A 22,547-nucleotide genomic window follows, 5' to 3' on the forward strand; every position below is an offset into this window, starting at 1 on the left:
CCTGATCTCATCCCACGGAGCCCTGGGAGAACAAGGAACACAAGGAGCCTCTTCAGAGTCTGTTTCTTAGGCCTGCTCCTGAGAGTGGTTCTGGAGGAGAGCGAAGCCTCCCTGCCCTGCCCTCAGGTGATGCCCTTTGCTGATGGAGCTGCTGTGCTGGAGCCCAGCTGTGTCCCACCAGTGCCCATGGCCTGGCCCTGCCTGTGGCCACAGCAGGGACACACAGCAGGACAGTGACCAAGCTGCCAGAGCACTGCAGCCTTACAACCACAGCAGGGCTGGGAAGGACAGGGTGGAGTTAGGCAAAGCAAATGTGGGAAGAGCCAGGGCCATTGTCCATGGCTGTGGTGCTGTGCTGGGAGTCTCTTCCCTCCACCTCTGCTCAAAGGCAGAGACAGAGAAGGGCTCAGGAAGAATCCGGGATAGGGAGCTTAGAGCAAGAACTTGTTTATATTTAAATGACAAGAGAACAAGCCTCTTTTAAGTCTTTTTATTTCAAAAGAAAGGTGGATATTCGTAGAGAAATGCTAAGAGTAATACTACAGTATTTTGTGAGAAACATTACAACAATAGAAAAAGTTGCCATAGTAAAAAATAGACAAATAGGGGGAAAAGGCTGTAATTGTAAAGAGTTATATTCTGAAGGTTCTGTAGCAGAAAAGAGAATTTATTGCTTCTGTAGTTGCAGTCACCAGTTTTCCCAGGGCATCCTTGAGCTCCTGGTTCCTCAGGCTGTAGATGAGGGGGTTCAGGGCTGGAGGCACCACTGAGTACAGAACTGACACTGTCAGATCCAGGGATGGGGAGGAGATGGAGGGGGGCTTCAGGTAGACTAAAAAGCCAGTGCTGACAAACAGAGAGACCATGGCCAGGTGAGGGAGGCAGGTGGAAAAGGCTTTGTGCCGTCCCTGCTCAGAAGGGATCCTCAGCACAGCCCTGAAGATCTGCACATAGGAGAAAACAATGAACACAAAACAACCAAAATATAGAAGAGCACTTAGCACAATGAGCCAAAGTTCCCTGAGTTTGGAGTGTGAGCAGGAGAGCTTGAGGATCTGTGGGATTTCACAGAAGAACTGGCCCAGGGCATTGCCATGGCACAGGGGCAGGGAAAATGTATTGGCTGTGTGCAGCAGAGCATTGAGAAAGCCACTGGCCCAGGCAGCTGCTCCCATGTGGGCACAAGCTCTGCTGCCCAGGAGGGTCCCGTAGTGCAGGGGTTTGCAGATGGACACGTAGCGGTCGTAGCACATGACAGTGAGAAGTGCAAATTCTGCTGACATGAAAAAGGCAAAGAAGAAAACCTGTGCAGCACATCCTGAGTAGGAGATGTCCCTGGTGTCCCAGAGGGAATTGTGCATGGCTTTGGGGACAGTGGTGCAGATGGAGCCCAGGTCGCTGAAGGCCAGGTTGAGCAGGAAGAAGAAGATGGGCGTGTGCAGGTGGTGGCCGCAGGCTATGGCACTGATGATGAGGCCGTTGCCCAGGAGGGCAGCCAGGGAGATGCCCAGCAAGAGGCAGAAGTGCAGGAGCTGCAGCTGCCATGCGTCTGCCAATGCCAGCAGGAGGAAGTGCCTGATGGAGCTGCTGTTGGACATTTGCAGCCTTGAGTTATGGTTATTTATAGAGGATTATCACCTGTCTGGAAAGGAAATGGCAGTGCCTGATTGGACATTTCTTCACTCTGGGAATCGTGGACTGTTGAAAGAAGACTTGAATTGCTGGACCAAGTCTTTAAGTTAATCCTATATGTTTTATTTGGAATCCCCTCAAAATTACTTCTCTTCCCTTAAGGGAATTTTGTTAAACTTTGAGTTTGGGTTTGTACTGCTGAGTTTCTGCCTCATATTCAGCACTGCCCTGAGCCTGAACACTGCGGAGCCCAAAGGGAAAACAGGACTCCCTGTGCCCCAGTGCAGTCAGACCTACTGGAACCACACAGGAACCCTTTGTTAATTCCACCACTTTTGATTTCAGCGTGATCACACTTAAAACTTTCCTGAAAAATAAAGTGAACTTTTTGAGTTCTCCAGTTTAAAAAGAATTTTCTCCAAACCCTTCTCTCTTTCCCTGTGCAGCTGGACAGGATGAGATACCAAGGGTTGGTCTGGCTCTCTGCTCCCTGGAGTTGTGCCTACTGGGAGTGGTTTCTCTCTATCCAAGCCCCATCCCTGCCAGTGCTGCCAGAGCCCAGCCCAGTCCTGGGGGCTCAGCTCTGCCCTGCACACCCCTCTCAGCACAGGGCACTGCCCAGGGGCATCTCTCTGGCAGCAGGGCCTTAAGGGTAGGGCAGACAAACAGAGATGCTGCAAGCCAATGTGCTGCTGCTGCTGTCTTTAGGGAGAGGAGGCTGAGGACTCACTTTCTGAGGGAGATCTGAGGCGCAGCTGCTGATGCTCAGGGTGACAGTGCAGGAGTCTCAGTGACACAGCCAAAGCTGACAGCCCCTTTCCCTTCCCTTTAGGAGAAAGCTGAGAGCAGCCCTGGCCATGCAGCACCATCTCCACAGCAGGAGGAATCTGCCCTGAAATGAGTTGCTTCTTCCAACACCAACTTCTCCCCTGCAGCATCCATGGGGAGCTGCCAGGCAGGCTGAGAGCTGCCCCTGGCAGGTGGCACATGCCCTGGGCTGGCCAAGAGCCCTGAGGACTGCAGGAGCTGCTCTGCAGGACAGCCCTGGGCAGCCCTGGCTGCAGCCCCAGCTTCACCCCCTGCAGCCGTCCCTGGCAGCAGGAGCCATCCTGCCCTGTCCCTCTGACGGTGCCCAGGGCAGCCTTGCTCTGCAGCACATCCTCCCTCAAAGCAGAAATGGCAGCAGAGCTGTCCTTACAGTCACATCAGTCCTGTCCTGGGTCAGCTTCAGGATATCCCTCCAGGAGCACAGGGGACATTGCCCTGCACCGACACACTCACCATGCACAGGGCTGTGAAGATGTTTCCCCAAGTGAAGTCTCAGCTCAATTGTCTTCCCAATCCTGATTGCATTCAGCCTGTCTCTGCTTGGGTCCTGTCCCCTCAGTGCCTGCAGGCAGAGCCCTCAGCCCTGCTGGGCTAGGAGAGGACCTGGTCCTGGCAAGAGCTGTTCCTTTAAAGCTCAGCAGCACAGACAGAGCACAAGGACTTTAATGAGCCTCTTGGGGATTTGGTGTTGTTTACATCAGACCCAGTCGCTGAGAGAGTTATCAAAAAACTTCTAAAGAACTCAAAATTAAATTGAAATTCCAAAGTTTCTTGAAGTTTTAAGGGCTCCCACTGAGGGACTTGACTGAGAAAGTGTCCCCAGGTTCTAGGTAGAGCAGAACACTGAAGGCAGTGATGACAGCTGGGAATAAACAAGGCAAAGGTGTCTCTGGTGCTGAGCAAAGCTGGATGTGTTTCAGGAATGCAAAGGTCCAAGGCCTGAGCCCTAGCCCCTGGCCAGGCAGATGCTGTCCCTCCCTCCTTGCTCAGGGTTGTTCCTGGGATGGGCACTGGCATGTGGAGATGTGCAATGCCAGGGGCAGGAGCATGGGATGGCCAGGCTGCTGAGCAGGGACAAGGAGGCAATGAGGCCCCAGCCCTGCAAGGGTCACTTGTCTCCTGCTCCTGCCTCAGGTCCAGGCCCAGCAGCCATGGCCAAAGTGCTGCCCAAGTTGGCTCTGGCAGGGCTGTCTTGCAGCTGCTGCACATGCCCTGTGCCCTGTGCAGCCCAGGCTGTCCCACGGTGTCCCTGCCCTGCGCCTCTGTCCCTGCAGGCTGTCGGCATCCCCCGACTGCCCCACCTGGCTGGGCCCTTCCTTTGCTGACAGCTCTGCCTCCTGCCTGCCTCTGCCTGCCCACACAAAGCCTTGGGCTGACCCAGACTCCTTCTGGGGAACATGTTGCACCAGAGCTCTGCCCTGGGAGAGAAATTCCTTTCTCTTTGGGTCCTATCTGGCCCTCCCTATCTGCCCTTTGCAGTAATTCTTTTTTTCTCTGGCTGTTCTCTATTATGCCAAAAGGATCCACCATCTCTGAAAACATCCTTCAATCCCTCCCAGGTCTCCTCTGCTGTCCTCAGTCTCTACTCCACTGAGCACAGAGCTGCTTTGTCCCTGTATTTTGCTTTGTCCCTATATTTGTCCCTATATTGTGCTTGAGGCCTCCAAACCACATCTTGGGAGATCTCTGGGTCCTCTCCAAGGTGTTGACAAATGAAAACATTCTGCTCATAGTCTAAGAAAATCACCTCAGGACAGAACCAGTCAGACTTGTGTGTCCTGGCTACTTTTCCCATGGAACAATCCTTGGATAGATAGAATTTTTTAGGCTGAATTCCAATTTTACCCATGGGCACTTTCATGTGAACAACAATTCTTTTCCATTGGAAGGAAAGCAGAGGCCCAGTGTTTCAGGGGCCAATGAGCAGCAGCCACCAAGTTCCAAGGCAAGCCAGACCTTTTTGGAATTGCAGCTTGTGCCTTAGAGAAATCCTTGGATACACAGAATTTGAGAGGTAGAATACCAATTTTGGCCACTGGTCCCTTGATGAAAATGCCATTTCTTTTCCATCTGAAGGAAAGCAGAGAGCCCCAGGGTTTGATGGTAGATGAGAAGCAGCCCCTGGGAGGCCAAGCCAGCCAGACTCGTCTCTCCTGGCAGCTTTTGGCTGGGAGTTATCCATGGATATCTGAAATTTGGGGGCCAAACCTCAAATTTGGCCAAGGCCAGCCACTGGACGAGAAGACTGTTCTATTTCCATCACAAGGAAGGCAGGGAGCCCCAGTTTCTCAGGGGTAGATGATAGGTGGCCATCAGAGCCCACAACACCAGCCAGAGCTGGCAGCTTTTGTCTGGGAGAAACCCTTCATACAGTGAACTTTTTAGGAGGAGTAGCAATTTTGGCCATGGAGGAATAAGAAAATTCTTTTCTTCTTTTCTATAGGAAGGAAAGCACAGAGCCCCAGTGTTTCAGGGCAGAATAGAGGCAACCACCAGAGGCCAAGGTCAGCCAGAGCTGTCTGTCCTAGGAAGTGTTTTCTGGGAGAAAAAACCCTTGCATGTAGGAATTTTGGAGGAAAAGTACCAATTTTGGCCATGGGTGCCTGTGCAGGAGGGACAGTTCTTTTCCATAGGAAGGAAAACAGAGCTCCAGGGTTTGAAGGCAGGTGAGAGCCAGCTCTCAGGAAGACAAGGGCAGTCAGGCTTGTTCGGAACAGCAGTTTTTGTCTGTGAGAAATCCCTGCGTATTGGGAATCTTGGAGGGGGAATCCCATTTTGGCCATGGATGCTTAAAAGAGAAGGGCAGTTCTTTTCCATTTAAAGGAAAGCCCAGAGCCCCAGAGTTTCAGGGGTACATGAGAAGAGACGCTCAACATGCCAAGGGCAGTTGCACCAGTCAGGCCAAGCAAACCAGAACTGTTACCTGTTCCCTTGGATCCATGGGGCCCCACATTGTCACATTGGCCTCTTGTTTCCATGGGGCCCTGCAGTGTCACAGTGGTGGTGTCACAATGATCCCTTGCTACCATGAGGCCTTGCAGTGTCACAGGGGTCTCCTTGGCACCTCAGTATCCCAAAGGACCCTTGGTTCCATGGGGACTCACAATGTCAGAAGGGTCTCCTTGGTTCCATGAGGCCCAGCAGAGGCCCTTGATTCAATGAGGCCTCAAAGTGTCAGAATGGCCTCTAGGATTGGAATGGACGTTTGGTTCCATGGAGTCCCACCCCATGACACAGATCCTTAGTTCCATGGGGCCCTGGTAGTGTCACAATGGGCTCCTTGGTTCCATGGTGCCACACAGTGTGACAACTGCCTGCCAAGACTCCATAGTGTCACAATGGTTCTGTGCTTCCATGAGGCCTTGTAGTGTCACAATGGCCCCTTGGTTCAGTGAGGCCTTTGGTGTCACAATAGTCTCCATGATTCCATAAGGCCTTGCAATGTCACAACAGACCATTGGTTTCACCGAGCCCCACAGGCTCACTGTGGTCCCCTTGGCTCCACAAGGCTCTGAAGTGCCACAATGGCCCTTTGGTTTCACAAGGCCTCAAAGTTTAAAAATGGCCTCCATGGTTCCATGAGGCTCTGCTGTGTTACAATGGACCTTTGGATCTATGATGCGCCAGAATGTCACAATGGTACCCCTGGTTCCAGTGGACCCTTCATCTCATGGAGACTCACAGTGTTCACTGGAGTCCCTTTGATTCCACAAGGCCCTGCCATGCTGTAATGGCTCCTTGGTTCCAGTGGGTCCCAAAGTGTCAGAACAGTCTCCATTGTTCCATGAAGCCCCACAAAGTCACTGTCATCCCCTTGGTTCCACAGGGCCCCACAGTGTGACAATGGACTCTTGGTTTCATGAGGTTCCTCAGTCACAAGGGTCTCCTTGGATCCACAGTGTCACAGTGGCCCCTTGGCTTCATGTGGCCATGCTGTGTCACAATGGCTCATGGTTCCATGAGACCATACAGTTTAACAAGGGACCCTTGGTTCCATGAGGCCTTGCTGTGTCACAATGGACTTCTGGTTCCATGAGCTTTCACACTGCCAACAGTAGTCTCCTTGGTTCTGCAGTGTCACCATGGACCCTTTGTTCCATGAGGTTCTGTAGTAGAACACGGTCACCTTTGTTCCGTGAGGTTCTGCAGTGTAACAATGGATGCATGGTTCCACAGGGCCTTGCTGTGTCAGAATGTCCCCTTGGTTTCAAGAGCTTTCTCAGTGTCACAATGATCTCCTTGGATCTGCAGTATCACAATGGGCCATTGGTTCAATGTGGCCCCAATGGGCCAAAATGGATTTTGGTTCCATCAGGTTCTGTCGTAGACATCTTTTTGTGAAAACCCTTTCTTAGGATTTTTTTTCCCTTCTGGGAAGCTGAGGCCTCAGAAACAAAATATAAACAATGGTTATCTGCTGCTGTGGAATGCATCAGGTGGATTTTTGATTGGCCTATCTTGAATGTTTATAATTAATGGCCAATCAAGGCCGAGCTATCTCGGACAGAGTCTGAGAGACCTTTTGTTATCATTCTTTTCTATTCTATTCTTAGCTAGCCTTCTGAGATGAATCTTTTACTTCTATTTCTTTTTAGTATAGTCATAATGTAATATATATATAATAAAATAATAAATCAGGCCTTCTGAACATAGAGTCAACATTTTCGTCTCTTCCCCCATCCAAGAACCCCTGTGACCACTGTCACAGGGATTCACTGTGTCAGAATGGACCCTTTGTTCCATGAATTTGCACAGTGTCACAGTTGACTCCTTGTTCTGTTAGGCTCCACCATCACCAAATTTCCAAAATATCAGAAAAAGTTTCATTAACACTAATTTCCTATTAACAAGAGTATAATTTATTCAGGCATGGGGTCTAGTGAGGGACAACCCCAAACTTGAATGGACAGGTAATTCTACCAGCATCGCTAAAAGTGTTTTGCGATTCACCCATTACCATCAGACACACTGCAGGTTCCCAGATTCAGTCCTTCTTTTTTCTGTCACTGCATTCTTGAGCGACATGTCTTCTTCTTGTCTTCCAGCCATCCTTGCTGAGAAAGCAGGCCCTGCATGCCTTGTTCCTGTGCTAAAAGTTCATAGGCAATGTAAAAATTGAATAAACCCTTTTGGTATCAAGGCCAAGGATTTGTGTGGGCAGGCAGAGGCAGGCAGGAGGCAGAGCTGTCAGCAAAGGAAGGGGCCAGCCAGGTGGGGCAGTCGGGGGATGCCGACAGCCTACAGAGACAGAGGCGCAAGGCAGGGACACCGTGGGACAGCCTGGGCTGCACAGGGCACAGGGATGGGTAGCAGCTGCAAGACAGCCCTGCCAGAGCCAACTTGGGCAGCACTTTGGCCGGGGCAGACACAAAGAGCACCAAAGCCTCAGAGGCTCATGAAAGTCCTTGTGCTGTGTCTGTGCTGCTGAGGTGGGCCGGGCTCCTGGCCCAGAGGCAACTCCTGGAAAGGGCAGCGCTGCAGAGAGACAGCTCTGGCCAGGAGCAGCTCCTGTGCAAAACCCAGTAGGGCTGGGGCACTGCCAGGGCCCCTCAGGGACACCAGCAGGGCACAGACAGAGTTCACAGGGGCTCAGCACTGGCAGGGGCTGTGGGATGTCCCAGAGGGGGCTGTGTCACAGCAGCACCTCTGTGGCTGTGTCATAGAGGCACAGAGCAGCTGTGATGTCAGCAAGGGTCTGTGTGACAGCACAGAGTGGGCTGTGTGAGGTCACAGGTTGGGCCTGTGTGACCCAGGTCACACACATCACAGAGTTTGTTGTGTGATGTCATTGAGCAGCTACAACATCATAGAGGGGATTCTGTGACATCACAGCTAGGCTGTGACATCATGGCACGATGGTGAAATCCTAGAATGGGCTTTGAGTTCAAAAGGCGTGCTGTGACAATTCAGAGTGGCAGTATGACATCACAGAGAGGGTTTTGTGACATTGCTGAGGGGATTGTGACATCACAGAGTGGGTTGTGACATCACAGAGTAGGATGTGAGGCCATAGAGGGGATTCTGCCATCACAGAGGGTGGCTCTGTGACACCAGAGTGGGTTGTGACATCACTGTTTGGCTGTGTAACATCATAGAGCCGGCTGATACATCAAAGAACAGACAGTGACATCACATGGTGACTTTGTGACATCAGAGAGCAGCTGTTTGACATCACTTGGTGACATCACAGGGAGGATCTGTGACATCATAGGTGGTGTGGTGACATCACAAGTGGGCTCTGTGACCCCACAGAGGCTGTGTGACATCACAGGGGCTGTGTGAGGTCACTGGGGAGGTCACTCTGCCCCGGCCCCACTCACAGCTCCCCCCAGAGCAGTCCAACCCTGCTCGTGCACAGCGGGGTCCCCTGTCCCCCCGGGTCCCCCCGCCCCCGGCCCCGCAGCCTTCCCCAGAGGATGTTCCACGAGATTGACCCCAGAGCCTGATATGGGGACAGGGGGCTGGGGCCCTGGGGGCGGCACAGGGGGACAGGGACCCCCCGGCAGCGTCCCCATGTCCCCCAGGGCCAGAGCCTGGGCCAGGGCTCCTTCACCCTGCTACCAACAAGGGCTTGAGAGCACTGAAAAAATCCCCGGCAAGGGAGCAGCAAAAACCAGATTTAATATTAAGGTGCAGCAGCACAAAGTTCCTTGGCAAGAGTCACTCTGCTCCTGACTGGACACTTCAGGCACACCAAGGAAACAAAGCAACAACAAAACCAAACAGAATCCAGGTAATCAAACCAGAAATGAGCCGAGAACTGTCCCTGTCTGTGTGTGTGACACAAGGACAGTGAGGGCAAGGATAAAAGGAATATGGCCTAAAGCTTAACAGGGCTCAACCTTAAGAGGACTGAACTTATACCTTGACTGATAACTTAAACTTCACAATTTGGCAAAAGAACAGAGATTAACAGTATTTAACCTTACTTATAAGATATGACTTTGCAATTTAACAGAGGAATAACACTTCAAATATTCAACTTAACTTATATTAAACATAACAACTTAGCAAAAGAAAAACTCTTAGTAGCATTTAACTTAGCTTAGACCTTGTGATTTAACCTTCCCTACAGGCCTGACTGACTCAGCTATCCAAGGCACTCAGACCCCTCAGAGAGCAGCATTTCTGCCACATTTCCCCAGCACAGGCACTCCTGTGTGCACGCAGACACCAAGAGTCAGTGCAAGGCACCTGTGAGAAATTCCCCTGAGGGCAGGAAATGACCAAGGGACCATTGTGACCCTGTGAGACCCCATGAAGCCAAAGGTCTATTGTGACATTGCAAGGCCTCATGGAACCATGGAAAGACCATTAAGAGACTTCATGGCCTCATGGAACCAAGGAGACCATTGTGACCCTGGGGGTCCCCACAGAATCAAGAGAACCATTCTGAATACTTTGGGACCTCATGATACCAAGAGGCCTTTGTGACACTGAGGGCTGCATAGGGGCCATGGTGACATTGTGGGACATCATGTCATCAGGGATCCATTTTGACACTGTGGAGCCAAAAGAGACCATTGTGACACTGCAAACCCCCAGTGTCCAAAGGTCCATTGTGACATTGCAGGGCTCATGAAATAGGAGTGACATGACATTGTGGGGCCTGGGGAACCACAGAGATCATTGTGTCACTGCAAGGGCTCATGGAATCCTTGGGACCATTGAGACACTGCGGGGCCATCTGGAACCTTGGGGCCATTGCAACACTGTGGAACCCAATCAAAAGAAGGGTCTCTTGTGACACTGCTGGACCCTGTGGAATCAAGGCACCATTATGACACTGCGGGGCCCCATGGGTCCAAGGCACCATTGTGAAATGATGGGGCGCCATAAAACCAAAAGAACACAGAACAGGTCTGGCTGGCTTGGCCCCCCAGGGACCACCTGACCTTGGCATGTTGAGGGTCACATCTCATCTGCTGCAGAAACACTGGGGCTCTGTGCTTTCCTTCCAATGGAAAAGAACTGTTCTTCTTGGCCAGGTGCCCATGGCCAGAATTGGAGTTCCACCTCCAACATTCCCTGTTGTGACAGATTGGAGGAGATTGTTGGCTCAAAACATTTCATGTGCTTGGGAGGAAAGGGCAGGTCCAGCCTTGCCCTGTCCTGGAACCCCAGCCCTGACCTGCCCTGGAACCCCAATCCCCCCAGAGCCTCTATCCCAGCCCAGCAGTGGCTGCCAGTCCCTGGCACAGCACAGGCAATGCTCCACACCCACCTCTGCAGCCCCCAGCCCAGCTCCTGAGGGACCAAATGGGCCCAAGTCCCACCTGGGGGACGCGCCCAGGGAGGCCAAAGGGGTATTTAAGGCTGACCGCAAGGCAAACACACATCTGGACCCTGGATCCTCTTGGAATTTCCACCTGAATATTGCTGGAATCCAGGAGTGGTAGCTGTGTGTGTGCTTCTCTGTATCTTTTTTGTCTTTCTCTCTTTCTGTGTCTTCTTCTGTTTCTGTGCTCTTGGAAATTTTGATTAACATTAAATTGAACAGGCTTAGAGTTTGTGAAGTTGGACAAGTGAATGCTTTGAAAAGTGTTTTCTGTTGATTGAATATCTGTCAGTTTGACATGAGAAGAATTTTAAAAAGCAATACAAAACTTTTTGTGTAACTGACAATCTGTTAAACCACTAAGATACTGAACACGCCTCTGTGAAACACATATGTTAAAGATGAAAAAGCCCAGGAACCTCCTCTTTCTTTTCCTGTCAGCAAAGAAGCAGCGAGCCCCAGCCCCCATCTCAACCAAACCAAACCAAACAAAACCAAACCAAACCAAACCAAACCAAACCAAGCAATCCTGCCCTGGGCTGAGCCCCTTCCTTCCTCCCCAGGCTGCGCCGCCCCATCAGCCCCATTCTAACCAAACCAAACCCCAACAACTACCAAACAGGAAAACAAAAGAGGCTACAAAACCCCAACCAGAACAAAGCCAGCCATAGCTATTAAAATCTTACCATCAGGCACCCTCCCCCCAACACAACTAAAACCAAAAACTCTTACAACTTACAACCCATACAAAATAACCCCAAACGAAAAACAAAAACAAACAAAAAAACCCACAAAACCAACCATAAAACTAATCCTAACACAACCCAACCACAACTTCTACCACAAGTTACTGGTGGGTCAGTAATCCTTTCAATACTTCAATCCTCCCTTGAGTAAAAGAAAAACAAAATACAAGCATATAAAGAAACAACGTAAAACCATCAAAGTAAATAAAGAAGCAATGAAATCCCAAATAAAAAAAAGAAACAAACCCCTTAATGTTAAAAATAAAATTGTCTTATAAACTGTAGAGAAAAAACTCTGTTTCTTTAGAACACATAAAACTATAAAAAAATTTCAAATTAATATCAAACAAAAACCTCCAAAAATCTCCAAAAACCTCCAAAAACAACAAATGTTAAAATAATTGTAATTTCATAAAAATTTTAAACAGGGAAAAAAAATTAATCCAGCATCCCCAAGAGACAATCTCTATTCCCAGAGATAAAAATAATTTTAAAAGTAAATAATAAAAACTTTTACTTTTAAAGAACTTATCTTTAAAACAATACCCCATAAGTTGACATGGCCCATCAACAATCTGTAAAAAAGCTTGTAGCAAAAAAAACAACTTCACAATAACAAAGTTCCCCAGACAATAATATCCAGGACAAAATTAAGAACAACAAAAAAATATTTTTTCCTCTTGTAAAAAAACTCCATAACCTTAACAAGAAAAACTTCTCTCTCAAAGTAAATTACAAAAAAGACTATTCTAGAAAAAGTAAAATAACTGAAATTTTAAGTTTACTTTCCTTACATTATCAGTAAAAAGAAAAAAAGTGTGTTCTAAAAGGTTTATTTTCTTGCTACTTTTTTCTTTTTTAACTTATTTTTAATAAAATTTTCTTTATACCATTTTAAAATTTTAAGCCTCCTTTACCTTTCTCATAATCCTATCTCACAACAAAATAAATACATAAATAATTAACTGACACGAAAACCCACCACACTCATTAATACATTAATTAAGAAATCTCAAATTGGAAAAATCTTCAATTAACAAACCAAAACCACTACAATTCCAAAATAAACCTTTTGCCAAAGTTTCTCCTATTTTCTAAATTTCCCAGCAAAGGATGATTTGTTGTGTTGAGCTCCTGAGAAGCTCTTGTTGGTATTTCTCCAGGGAGTCCAACTCAGAGGACAGAAACAATTGTAATTCATTTTAAATGTCTCATTGAGAGAGTTGTTTGGGAGATGGGGGTCAGGGCTTGTCTGTCCTGCTTGGCACAGCCCAGGCAGGGCTTTCCCAGCCACATTCCACACTCCATTGCCCAGCTGGAGCCCCTGGTGCGTCTGAGTTGTGCTGCCCCAGCCCCAGGGACGCTCTCCTTGTCTGCCCATTCCCCCACGGTCTCTGGGCAGGGATGGCCTCAGTGGGGGCTGCTGACATCCTCAGCAACTTGGAGGCTGCTGCTGAATTTTCCTGCTGCAGAGGCTTGTTCATCCTTCAGCTCTTCAGTGCAGGAATTCAGTGTCCCAGGGCTCATTAACATTCAGAACAACTTAAGAAGCCAAGCCTCTGGGAATAATTTGATTTTAATTTTCAAATCTTTTGTGGTGAATTTGAGAGGTTTCAAAAGGGCATTCAAAATAAATGTACTTGTTTTCCAAAGGCAGACAGAAAACATTTTTTAGGTCCTTTTTATGTGTTTTTCCCTTGTTAATAAATCAATATGTGCAATCTCCAATTGATACTGAATCCAAGTACCTCCTCATGCAGTTTGAATAGATATGAAAATCAAGACACTTCATGGCTGACAATCAATCAGACTCTGTCCCTATCCCCACCCCATCATTTCCCCTACCGGAGTCCCGGCACTCAGAGCAGCCTTGTGCAAATCTGAGCTCCCTCCAGCCCAGGCTGCACCTGCAGCTTTCAGCTCCTTGGCTCCAACTCCCACCTGCTTTCCTTGGAGAAGGAGCCGCCTGAGACACAGAGGGATGTTCATTTCTTGTCAGCCAACAAAGCCAAGGGAAGGCACAGCTCCATTTAATGCAGAAGTCATTCCTCTGCTGCATATTAAATCTGCTTCCACAGCAGACAGTATCAGAGCAATGGAAAACACCTTCTGAGCCCAGCACAGATCCTAAGGTCCCCCCAAACCCTCCCTGCCCCAATTCTGCCCAGATTTGCTCTTTGCACACACGAGTGACTCGCTGAAGTCAGGAGCTCCCTCCATGCCCAGAGGGAGGAAAAGAGAGAAAGGGGATGAAGAGCTCTCCTGTGCAGAGCAAAGGTCCAAGTGCGGCCCCTGCAGTGGGAGCAACAACTCAGCAGGTTTGTGTCCTTTGAGGTCAGGGACTGGTGACATTCAGAGGCACAAAAAGGTTTCTTGCCAACGAACACAAGTTGAACATTTGAACAGTTAAATAACCATCACAGCTCTTCCCTTAGCTCTCTGGGATGCCCCAGCAGCATCTGATGTGTCCACCATCCCCAAGGGATTCCAGTACAGGAACAGTTTTGGACAGAGACATAAGAAAAGGTAATTCTGTGATAAACGAAATTATGATGTTGACTAATGTGATATTCATTTGAACTTCAAAAAGACTGGGCAACTCCCTGCAACTCAAAGCATGAAACCACTCAGTTGAGGGGAACTTGAATGACCAGAGAGCATCTGGAGGAGGAAATCTGAAAGCAGCAAGAAGAACAGAGATCCAGCTGGTCAAGTGAAGAGATGTCCTTAGACATGGCCATTTCAACAGGAGAGCTGGAAACACCTGAGGGAAGAGACAAATTAAATAAAAGACTGAAAATTGCTGACAATAGTAGAAGGGAAGATCAGTATTTCTCCTCCTTCAGCCATCAGAACACTTCCAGGAAATTCATGTTCCTAATGGGAAAATTTTGCCATTCATTAAAAGTACTCAAGTGACCCAGATAATAAAGATTTTCTGGTATATTATGAAGTTTAAAAGTACTAAACCCTGTGCCCCTTTCCAGGCAGACATCAGCTGTGTGCCCATGAACAGGCAGTGCCACTTGTGCCCTGAGGTGCCCAGCTGGGATTGGATCTCTCTGAGAGAACCTGAGGGACAGCAGAGCACCTTGCAAGCTGCAGGTCCCTCACAGCCCCGCAGGACTCCTGTCCCATCAACATCTGCTCTGCTCCAGTCTGAAACAGGGCCCAGCATGGTGCCGGCATCATCAGAGAGCTGAGGTGTGTGCTGGAATTCAATGCCCTCCCCATCCCGCAGCAGCCCTGCATTTTCCTCCTGCAGCCTTGGTCTCCAGCACAACCATGGAGACTCCTTGGGCTCTGGAGCGTTGCTGCAGCCCCCAAGGGCAGCTGAGCTCTGCCTTTGGCACAGTCAGGCCTGGCCAGCGCAGGCCATGCTCAGCAATTCCCTGTGTGTGCCTGGCCTTGCTGTCAGCCCCGGCAGTGGCTGTGTGGCCCCTTTGTGGCCCTGTGCTGGCCCAGCCATGGTGGCCCAGCCCCTGTGCAGGCCCAGCCCAGGCCAGGAGCATTGCGGCTGGGAACAGCCCCTGTGCCGTGGTGCCCACGGTAGCCTTGGGGCTCTGTGCCCCATGGCCTCCCTGCTGGGCAGCCTCTGCCATCTCCTGCAGAGCTCGTGGCACCTGTGGGGCTGCACAGACAGCCCTGCCCCGGGCTCTGCCAGCCTCTGGGCCAGCAGAGAGGCCGGCCAGGGCCGGCCATGGCTGGGAACAGGCTCTGAGCCCAGCAGGAGGATGGAGCTGGGCCACAGCCAAACTCAGCCCAGGCCAAAGCTGGGCTCAGCAACCAGGGCTCCCAACACATGGGCACAGAGGCTGGCGCTGACAAACGTCCTGGGCCCCCTCCCTGCTCTGTCCATGCCGCCGACGACACAGAGCAGCCTACTCTCGGGGCCACTTGCCTGTTCGCAATGCCTTGCACAGGCGCTGGCCCTGCCCCACGAGTCCTGCCCCTGCACGCTCAGCCAGGCTGAGATGGACACTGATGGTTTCTGGGCCAGGCTCTCTGAGCCCAGCCCAGCTCCCTGCAAGCTCTGCCAGCTGCCCTGAGCTCTGGGCAGCACCAAGGGCCTCTCCCCAGTCCAGACCAGCCGGCTCTGGCCCCACAGCTCTGCTCAGGCCAGGCTGCTCTGGCCACTGGCCCCACAGCCTCAGCCTCTGGCAAGGGCACAGCAGCAGCTGCAGCTGCCACAGGACTCAGCCCCAGCCATTGGGAAAGGTGCTGGGCCAAGGCCAAAGGAGGCTCCCTGGCTGCCCTGCTCCCCTCTGGCTGAGGTGCTGAGAGCTCTGCAGCCCCTGCTGCCATCCCATCTGCCCAGGGCAGCACAAGAGCCCCGGCCTTGGGGCCCTCAAGAGCTGCTCCTGCTCCAGGCCCAGGGCCCATGCCAAAGCTGGGGCAGACACAAAGCTGTGCCCATTTCTGTTCATTGCTGCTCTGATGGGGTTGGATCCTCAGCCACTTGGAGGTTGATGATGAATTTGTTACACCAGATGCCTCTTCTTCTTTCAGCTCTTCACTGCAGGAATTCAGTGAAAAAGGCTCATAAATATTTGTTTAATAAACCCAAACATGAAAAGCCCCAAGGAATATTCTAAGTTTTCAACTCTTCTGTGGTTAATTAGACAAATTTCAGAAGTGTATTCAAAGTGAATCTGCTATATTGAAAGAAAAAACAGCAGAGAGAACTTTTTTGTCTTGTTTTCTTTTCCTGTTCAAAGATTGATATCAGCAATGCCCAATTGATACTGATCCCCAGTACCTCCTAATGCAGTTTGAACAGATATGAAAATCAAGATCCTCCATGGCTGACAATCAGTAACACTTTGTCCCCACCCCATCCCCACCGTTTCCCTCATCCAGCCCCTGGCACTCCCATGGATCAGGAATGGTGTGGCCAACAGGAGCAGGGCAGGGATTCTTCCCCTGTGCTCAGCACTGGTTGGGCAGCACCTCGAGTCCTGTGTCCAGTTCTGGGCCCCCCAATTTAGGAAGGACATGGAGGGGCTGGAGCGTGTCCAGAGAAGGGCAACAAGGCTGGGGAGGGGTCTGGAGCACAAGTCCTGCGAGGAGCGGCTGAGGTAGCTGCTGGGATTGTTTATCCTGGAGAAGAGGAGGCTCAGGGGAGACCTCATCACTCTCTACAACTCCCTGACAGGAGGGTGCAGCCAGGTGGGTGTCAGGCTCTCCCCCAGGGAATAGTGACAGGACAAGAGGACACTGCCTTCAGCTGCACCAGGGGACATTTAGGCTGGCCATTAGGAAATATTCTTCACACAAAGGGTGATTGGATATTGGAATGGGCTGCCCAGGGAGGTGGGTGAGTCACTGTACCTGGAAGTGTTTAAGGAAAGACTGGAAGTGGCATTCAGTGCCATGGTCTGGGTGACAAGGTGGTGTTGGGTCCCAGGTTGGATTTGATGCTCTCCAAGGTCTTTTCCAGCCTGGTTGATTTTCTGATGATTTTTGCACTGCAGGGTGTCGCAGACATTTTTTCACAGAAATCCTTTCTTTCAGATTTCTGTATCTGTCGCAGACATTTTTTCACAGAAATCCTTTCTTTCAGATTTCTGCATTTTCTGGGAGGCCAGAGGCCCCAGAAGATGAATGTAAACAGTTGTTATCATCTGCTGTGGAATGTAACAGGGACACCTTGATTGGCTCATGTTTGTATGTTTATAATTGAGGGCCAATCACAAGAGCAAGCCAGGGGACCGAGTCCCTGGGCACAACTTTGTTTTGGATTTCTTTCTTTTCTATTCTTGGCTTAGCAAGCATCTGCAACTTCTCTCTTTATTCTATTTAGTACAGTCATAATGTATTTTATATCATATATCAATAAATCCAGCCTTCTGATCAAGATACAAGATTCACCATCTCTCTCTCACCAGCAGCGACCCACTCAGGCGCTGTAACATCTGGTGACCCCTCGTGTCAGAGCAAAAATTAATTTGATAAGACCAGAGGAGCAAAATTGCTGCACTGGGTAAAAATCCTGTATGTGTAGCATTTGATGGTTGCTTTGAAGTGACCACAAAGAGAACCTTCTTCTGGAAAACCGTCAGGAAAGATGATGGAAAAGAGCAGCAGACCTGTGGAGCTGGCCAGAGCAAGCTGGACTCTTTCAAAAGGTACTGTGGGCTTTTCTATCCCTGATGAACCAGCCCTTCGTAGTCTGTGGCTGTTTGTATGGCAGACACATGCCTTGCCAGAAGAGATTCAATTCTCCCCTTCAGAGGAGAAACTTATAGCCCTCTGGAACCATTGGTCTAGAGAAGATGGTTGCTTTTTGTCAGAAACAGATCTCTATAAATTCTTTAGATGGGCAAAGCTTTTTGGGTTCTTTACTGATGTCCTGTACGCTTTAGATGCTTTTGTCTGGGAGTGCATGGACTCCATTTTCCAGTTCGTCTGGAGCCAGGGACGTGTCCTGCCTTCTATCTACCCAGCATTTATACAGCTTTTCCCACTTCTGAAACGCAGAACAGCTTGTTTCCAATGGATTTCTAATTGTTATGGCCAGGCACCGTTTCCCCCCTCCTTGGCAGAAGACCCGGTGGGTGATGACTTTGGGCTTTTCCCCCCGCCCTGCTTCGCGGCGGGGGGGGCTGAAACTTCGCTGGGCGAAGAAGTTTTTTTCACTCTTGCTCCGGAGCATGCTCAGATGGAGTTTTCTCCTTCCCCCCCTTCTCTCTCTCCGGGGGGATGGGAGTGGCCGCTCAAGCCAGCGCCGGCCTCTCAGACTCCGCCTTCAGACATGGGGGCGGCACCGGTCTCTGAGGTTTCTCCGGTCCTGCCAGCTCCGCCTCTCCAGGAGATCCCGTCTCCGCCTCTCCAGGCTGTCCCGCCCGCGGTTTCACCGGCCTCCCCGCCCCCTGAGCTGTTGCTAGGCAACGACGAGGATGCGTCTCCAGCTTCCGGCTCAGCGTCGGAGAAGGCAGAAGAGACAGCACTTCCTGTGCTTGAGCTGTTGCTAAGCAACAGCGATGCTCCGCCGCTTCTCCCGGCTCCGCTGCTGCCTGTGCCGTGCCTGCCGCCGCTTTCAGAGCCAAGGGACGCAGCAACAGCGTGTTCCCGCGCATCCCCGCCGCCTCAAGGCGAGACAGTTCCTGTTCAGGATGGGGCTGAAAACGGCGCCGAACCTGCGGGACCCTCCGAGCAGCCCGCGGCTGATCCCACTCTCAGCGCGGTTCCCTCCCCAGTTCCGGCCCCCCCCTCGCCGCTCGGACTGGCCGCTCCAGCGGCTCTGGCGTTGTCGGAGGCTCTGTCCTCCGTGTCGGCGTCAGAGACTGCCATGGCACCGGCGGCTTGTTCGAGCCCGGACCGTCCCGGACCGGCTGCCCCAGCAGCCGCCCCGGCGGGGGGTCACTCCTTCAGTGGAGTGGGGGCTGCCCGCCAGCTGACTCTTGCGGCAGTCCAGCTGCCTGTTTTTAAGATCAGCGTTCTCCGCGGTTTGGGGGGTGGTGTTTCGGTTGCTGTCCCATGGAGGCTGCCGCCTCTCCTGCGTCCTAGTGGCATGGGGGGGCAGGTGCATCCCGAGAGCCCTGCCTCTGATCCCCAGCCCGAAGGGGATGGGGATGGTGATGCCACGGGGCGGATGAGAGACAAACCCGATGCAGTGCAGGGGAAGATGGCACAGCTGGAGGAGACCATAGCTGGTTTGCTGTGGGAAACAAACATCTCCAGACCCCAGATGGGATTGCTGGGGAAGGCTTCTATTTCCTCACTGCTGGCATGCCTCAGTGGTTTTGGGGAAAGGAAGCATCTCACTACCCGTGCTGCCACTGTGCTGGCAGCAGGGTTCAGGCCTGCGGGAATGCAGAGCCTCTGTCATGGGTTTGGCCTGGGCCATTGGGCTGAGAAAGTTTCTGGGCCAGGGCCAGCATTTGGCCTCCTGATGTTTCTGGGGGTTGTGGTCTATCCGACAGGCCCTGGTCCCCCTTTGTGAGCCAGTTTTGGGGTTCCTGGTCCAGCATGGGCCAGGGCCCCCAGGGCCTTTACTTCTCTGGCACTGCTCTGCTCGGCTGCTGCTCTTTTGCTTCTCGATAAAAAAAAAAAAAAAAAAAAAAAAAAAAAAAAAAAAAAAAAATTTAAAATTAAATAAAAAAGATTGAAAATAGTGGGCAGCAGCTCTGAAGCACTGAAGCATCGAAGGGCCAGAAAAGGACATTCCAAAGTTGTTCAAATTGTTTGAAATTGTTTGAAATTGTTGTAAGACTGTCAGTGGGTTTTTGATAACTATTGATGGGATTCTTTTTGCAGCAAGTTTGTTTTCAGGACCGAAAAGGACTCTCAGATGTCCAAAAGAAACAACTTCAGCTGATGGACTGTTCCTGAAACTCAGCTGCATGGACTTGAATTCTCTTTGCATTGTTTTTTGCATTTTCTTAGATTGTAGGATTGTTTTTAGTGATTTGTTAGTATTGTATATTTTACAGGTGAAGAAATTTCCTGTTCATTCCACATCAGCATTTTTCTTTTATTTTATACAATTTAGAAAGGTGAGATGTCGCAGACATTTTTTCACAGAAATCCTTTCTTTCAGATTTCTGCATTTTCTGGGAGGCCAGAGGCCCCAGAAGATGAATGTAAACAGTTGTTATCATCTGCTGTGGAATGTAACAGGGACACCTTGATTGGCTCATGTTTGTATGTTTATAATTGAGGGCCAATCACAAGAGCAAGCCAGGGGACCGAGTCCCTGGGCACAACTTTGTTTTGGATTTCTTTCTTTTCTATTCTTGGCTTAGCAAGCATCTGCAACTTCTCTCTTTATTCTATTTAGTACAGTCATAATGTATTTTATATCATATATCAATAAATCCAGCCTTCTGATCAAGATACAAGATTCACCATCTCTCTCTCACCAGCAGCGACCCACTCAGGCGCTGTAACACTGTATCTTCTGGGAAGCAAAGGGCCCCAGAAAAAGAATGTAAACAATTATTATCAGATGCTGTGGAATGCAATAGGATTCACCTTGATTGGCTCATTTTCTATGTTTATAATTAAGGGCCAATCACCAGTGCAAGCTAGGGGACTGAGTCCCTGGACACAACTTTGTTTGAGATTCTTTCTTTTCTATTCTTAGCTGTAGCAGCATCTGCAACTTCTCTCTTTATTCTATTTAGTATAGTTATAATGTATTATGTATCATATATCAATAAATCAAGCCTTCTGATCAAGAAACAAGATTCACCATCTCTCTCTCACCAGCAGCGACCCCACAGAGGGTGCTGTAATATCTGATGACCCCTCGTGTCAGAGCAAATATTAATTTGATAAGACCAGAGGAGCAAAATTGCTGCACTGGGTAAAAATCCTGTATGTGTAGCATTTGATGGTTGCTTTGAAGTGACCACAAAAGTGGATTCAAGCCAGGAGCTGAAGAGCTGAAGATCCTGATTTGGACAGAGTTCATAGCCAGGGCAGACCACAAAGAGAACCTTCTTCTGGAAAACCTTCAGGAAAGATGATAGAAAAGAGCAGCAGACCTGTGGAGCTGGCCAGAGCAAGTTGGACTCTTTCAAAAGGTACTGTTCACTTTTCTATCCCTGAGGATTCAGCCCTTCGTAGTCTGTGGCTGTTCATATGGCAGACACATGCCTTGCTAGAAGAGATTCAGTTCTCCTCTTCAGAGGAGAAGCTTATTGCCCTCTGGAAACACTGGTGTAGAGAAGATGGGGGTTTTTTGTCAGAAACAGATCTCTATAAATTCTTTCGATGGGCAAAGCTTTTTGGGTTCTTTACCGATGTCCTATATGCTTTAGATGCTTTTGTCTGCGAGTGCATGGACTCGATTATTCAGTTCGTCTACAGTCAGGGACGTCTTTTGCCTTCTATCTACCCAGCATTTATAAAGCTTTTCCCAGTCCTGAAACGCAGAGCAGCTTGTTTTCCATGGATTTCTAACTGTTATGGTCAAGCTCCGTTTCCACCGTCCCTGGCAGAAGAGCCGATGGGGGAGGACATTCTGCTTTCCAGCCCCCACTGCTTCGCGGCTGGGGGGGCTGAAACTTCGCCGGGTGAAGAAGTTTTTTTTACTTTTTCTCCGGAGCATGCTCAGATGGAGCCTTCTCCTCCCTCCCCTTCTCCCCCGCAGGGGGGATGGGAGTGGATGCCACTCAAGCCACACCCGGCCTCCCAGACTCCGCCTCCTTCAGACATGGGGGCGGCACCGGTCTCTGAGGCTTCCTCCACGCCCCTGCCAGAGCCGTCACTCCAGGAGATCCCGTCTCTGCTTCTCCAGGCGGTCCCGCCCGCGGCTTCACTGGCCTCCCCGCCCCTGACAGTGCCTGTGTCGGAGACTGCAGAAGAGACAGTGCTTCTGGTCCCGGTTGAGCTGTTGCCAGGCAATGACGAGGATGCGTCTCCAGCTTCCGGCTCAGCGTCGGACACGGCAGAAGAGACAGCACTTCCGGTCCCGATTGACCTGTTGCTAAGCAACAGCGATGCTCCGCCACCGCTTCTCCCAGCTCCGCTGCTGCCTCTGTGCGCTCCGACGGAGACTGCGACTGTGCCTCCACAGCGGACCCCAGAGTCAGCGGCAGAAAATGGCGTTGAGCCCGCGGGACCCTCGGAGCAGCCAGTGGCTGATCTTACAATCAGCGTGATTCCCTCCCCAGTTCCGACTCCCCCCCCGCTGCTTCCACTGGACGTCCCAGCGGCTTTGCCATTGTCGGAGGCTCTGCCCTCCGTGTCGGCAGCTTGTTCGAGCCCAGACCATCCCGGACCGGCTGCCCCAGCAGCAGCCCCGGCGGGGGGTCTCTCCTTCGGTGGAGCGGGGGCTGCCCGCCAGCTGACTCTTGCGGCAGTCCAGCTACCGGTTTTTAAGATCATTTTTCTCGGCGGTTGGGGGGTGGTGTTTCAGTTGCTGTCCCATGGGGGCTGCCATCTCTGCCGCCCCTCTTGTGCCCTAGTGGCGAGGGGCAGGTGGGTTCTGCCGAAAGTTCTGCCTTTGGTCCCCAGCCTGGTGGAGGTGGTGCCGTAAGGCAGATGGGAGACACACCTGATGCATCTGCATTGCAGAGGCAGGGGGCACAGCGGGAAGCGATCATGGCTTGCTT

The 22,547-nt window shown here is 50.7% G+C and overlaps 1 protein-coding gene across 1 annotated transcript; it reads right to left on the reverse strand.

Moving 5' to 3' along the window:
* Nucleotides 1-632: 632 nt before the first annotated feature.
* On the reverse strand, nt 633-1,442 carry LOC128948244 (olfactory receptor 14A16-like; the record flags this gene model as incomplete). Its single annotated transcript, XM_054292864.1, has 1 exon — nt 633-1,442. A coding segment is annotated over one exon (810 nt), but the record flags the coding sequence as incomplete, so codon positions are not given.
* Between the last annotated feature and the right edge of the window lie 21,105 nt (nt 1,443-22,547).

Source organism: Melozone crissalis, unplaced genomic scaffold (assembly GCF_028551555.1).
Source record: "Melozone crissalis strain CALT ecotype California unplaced genomic scaffold, PUWL_Pcris_2 ptg000120l_1, whole genome shotgun sequence".
NCBI classification, from domain to species: domain Eukaryota; kingdom Metazoa; phylum Chordata; class Aves; order Passeriformes; family Passerellidae; genus Melozone; species Melozone crissalis.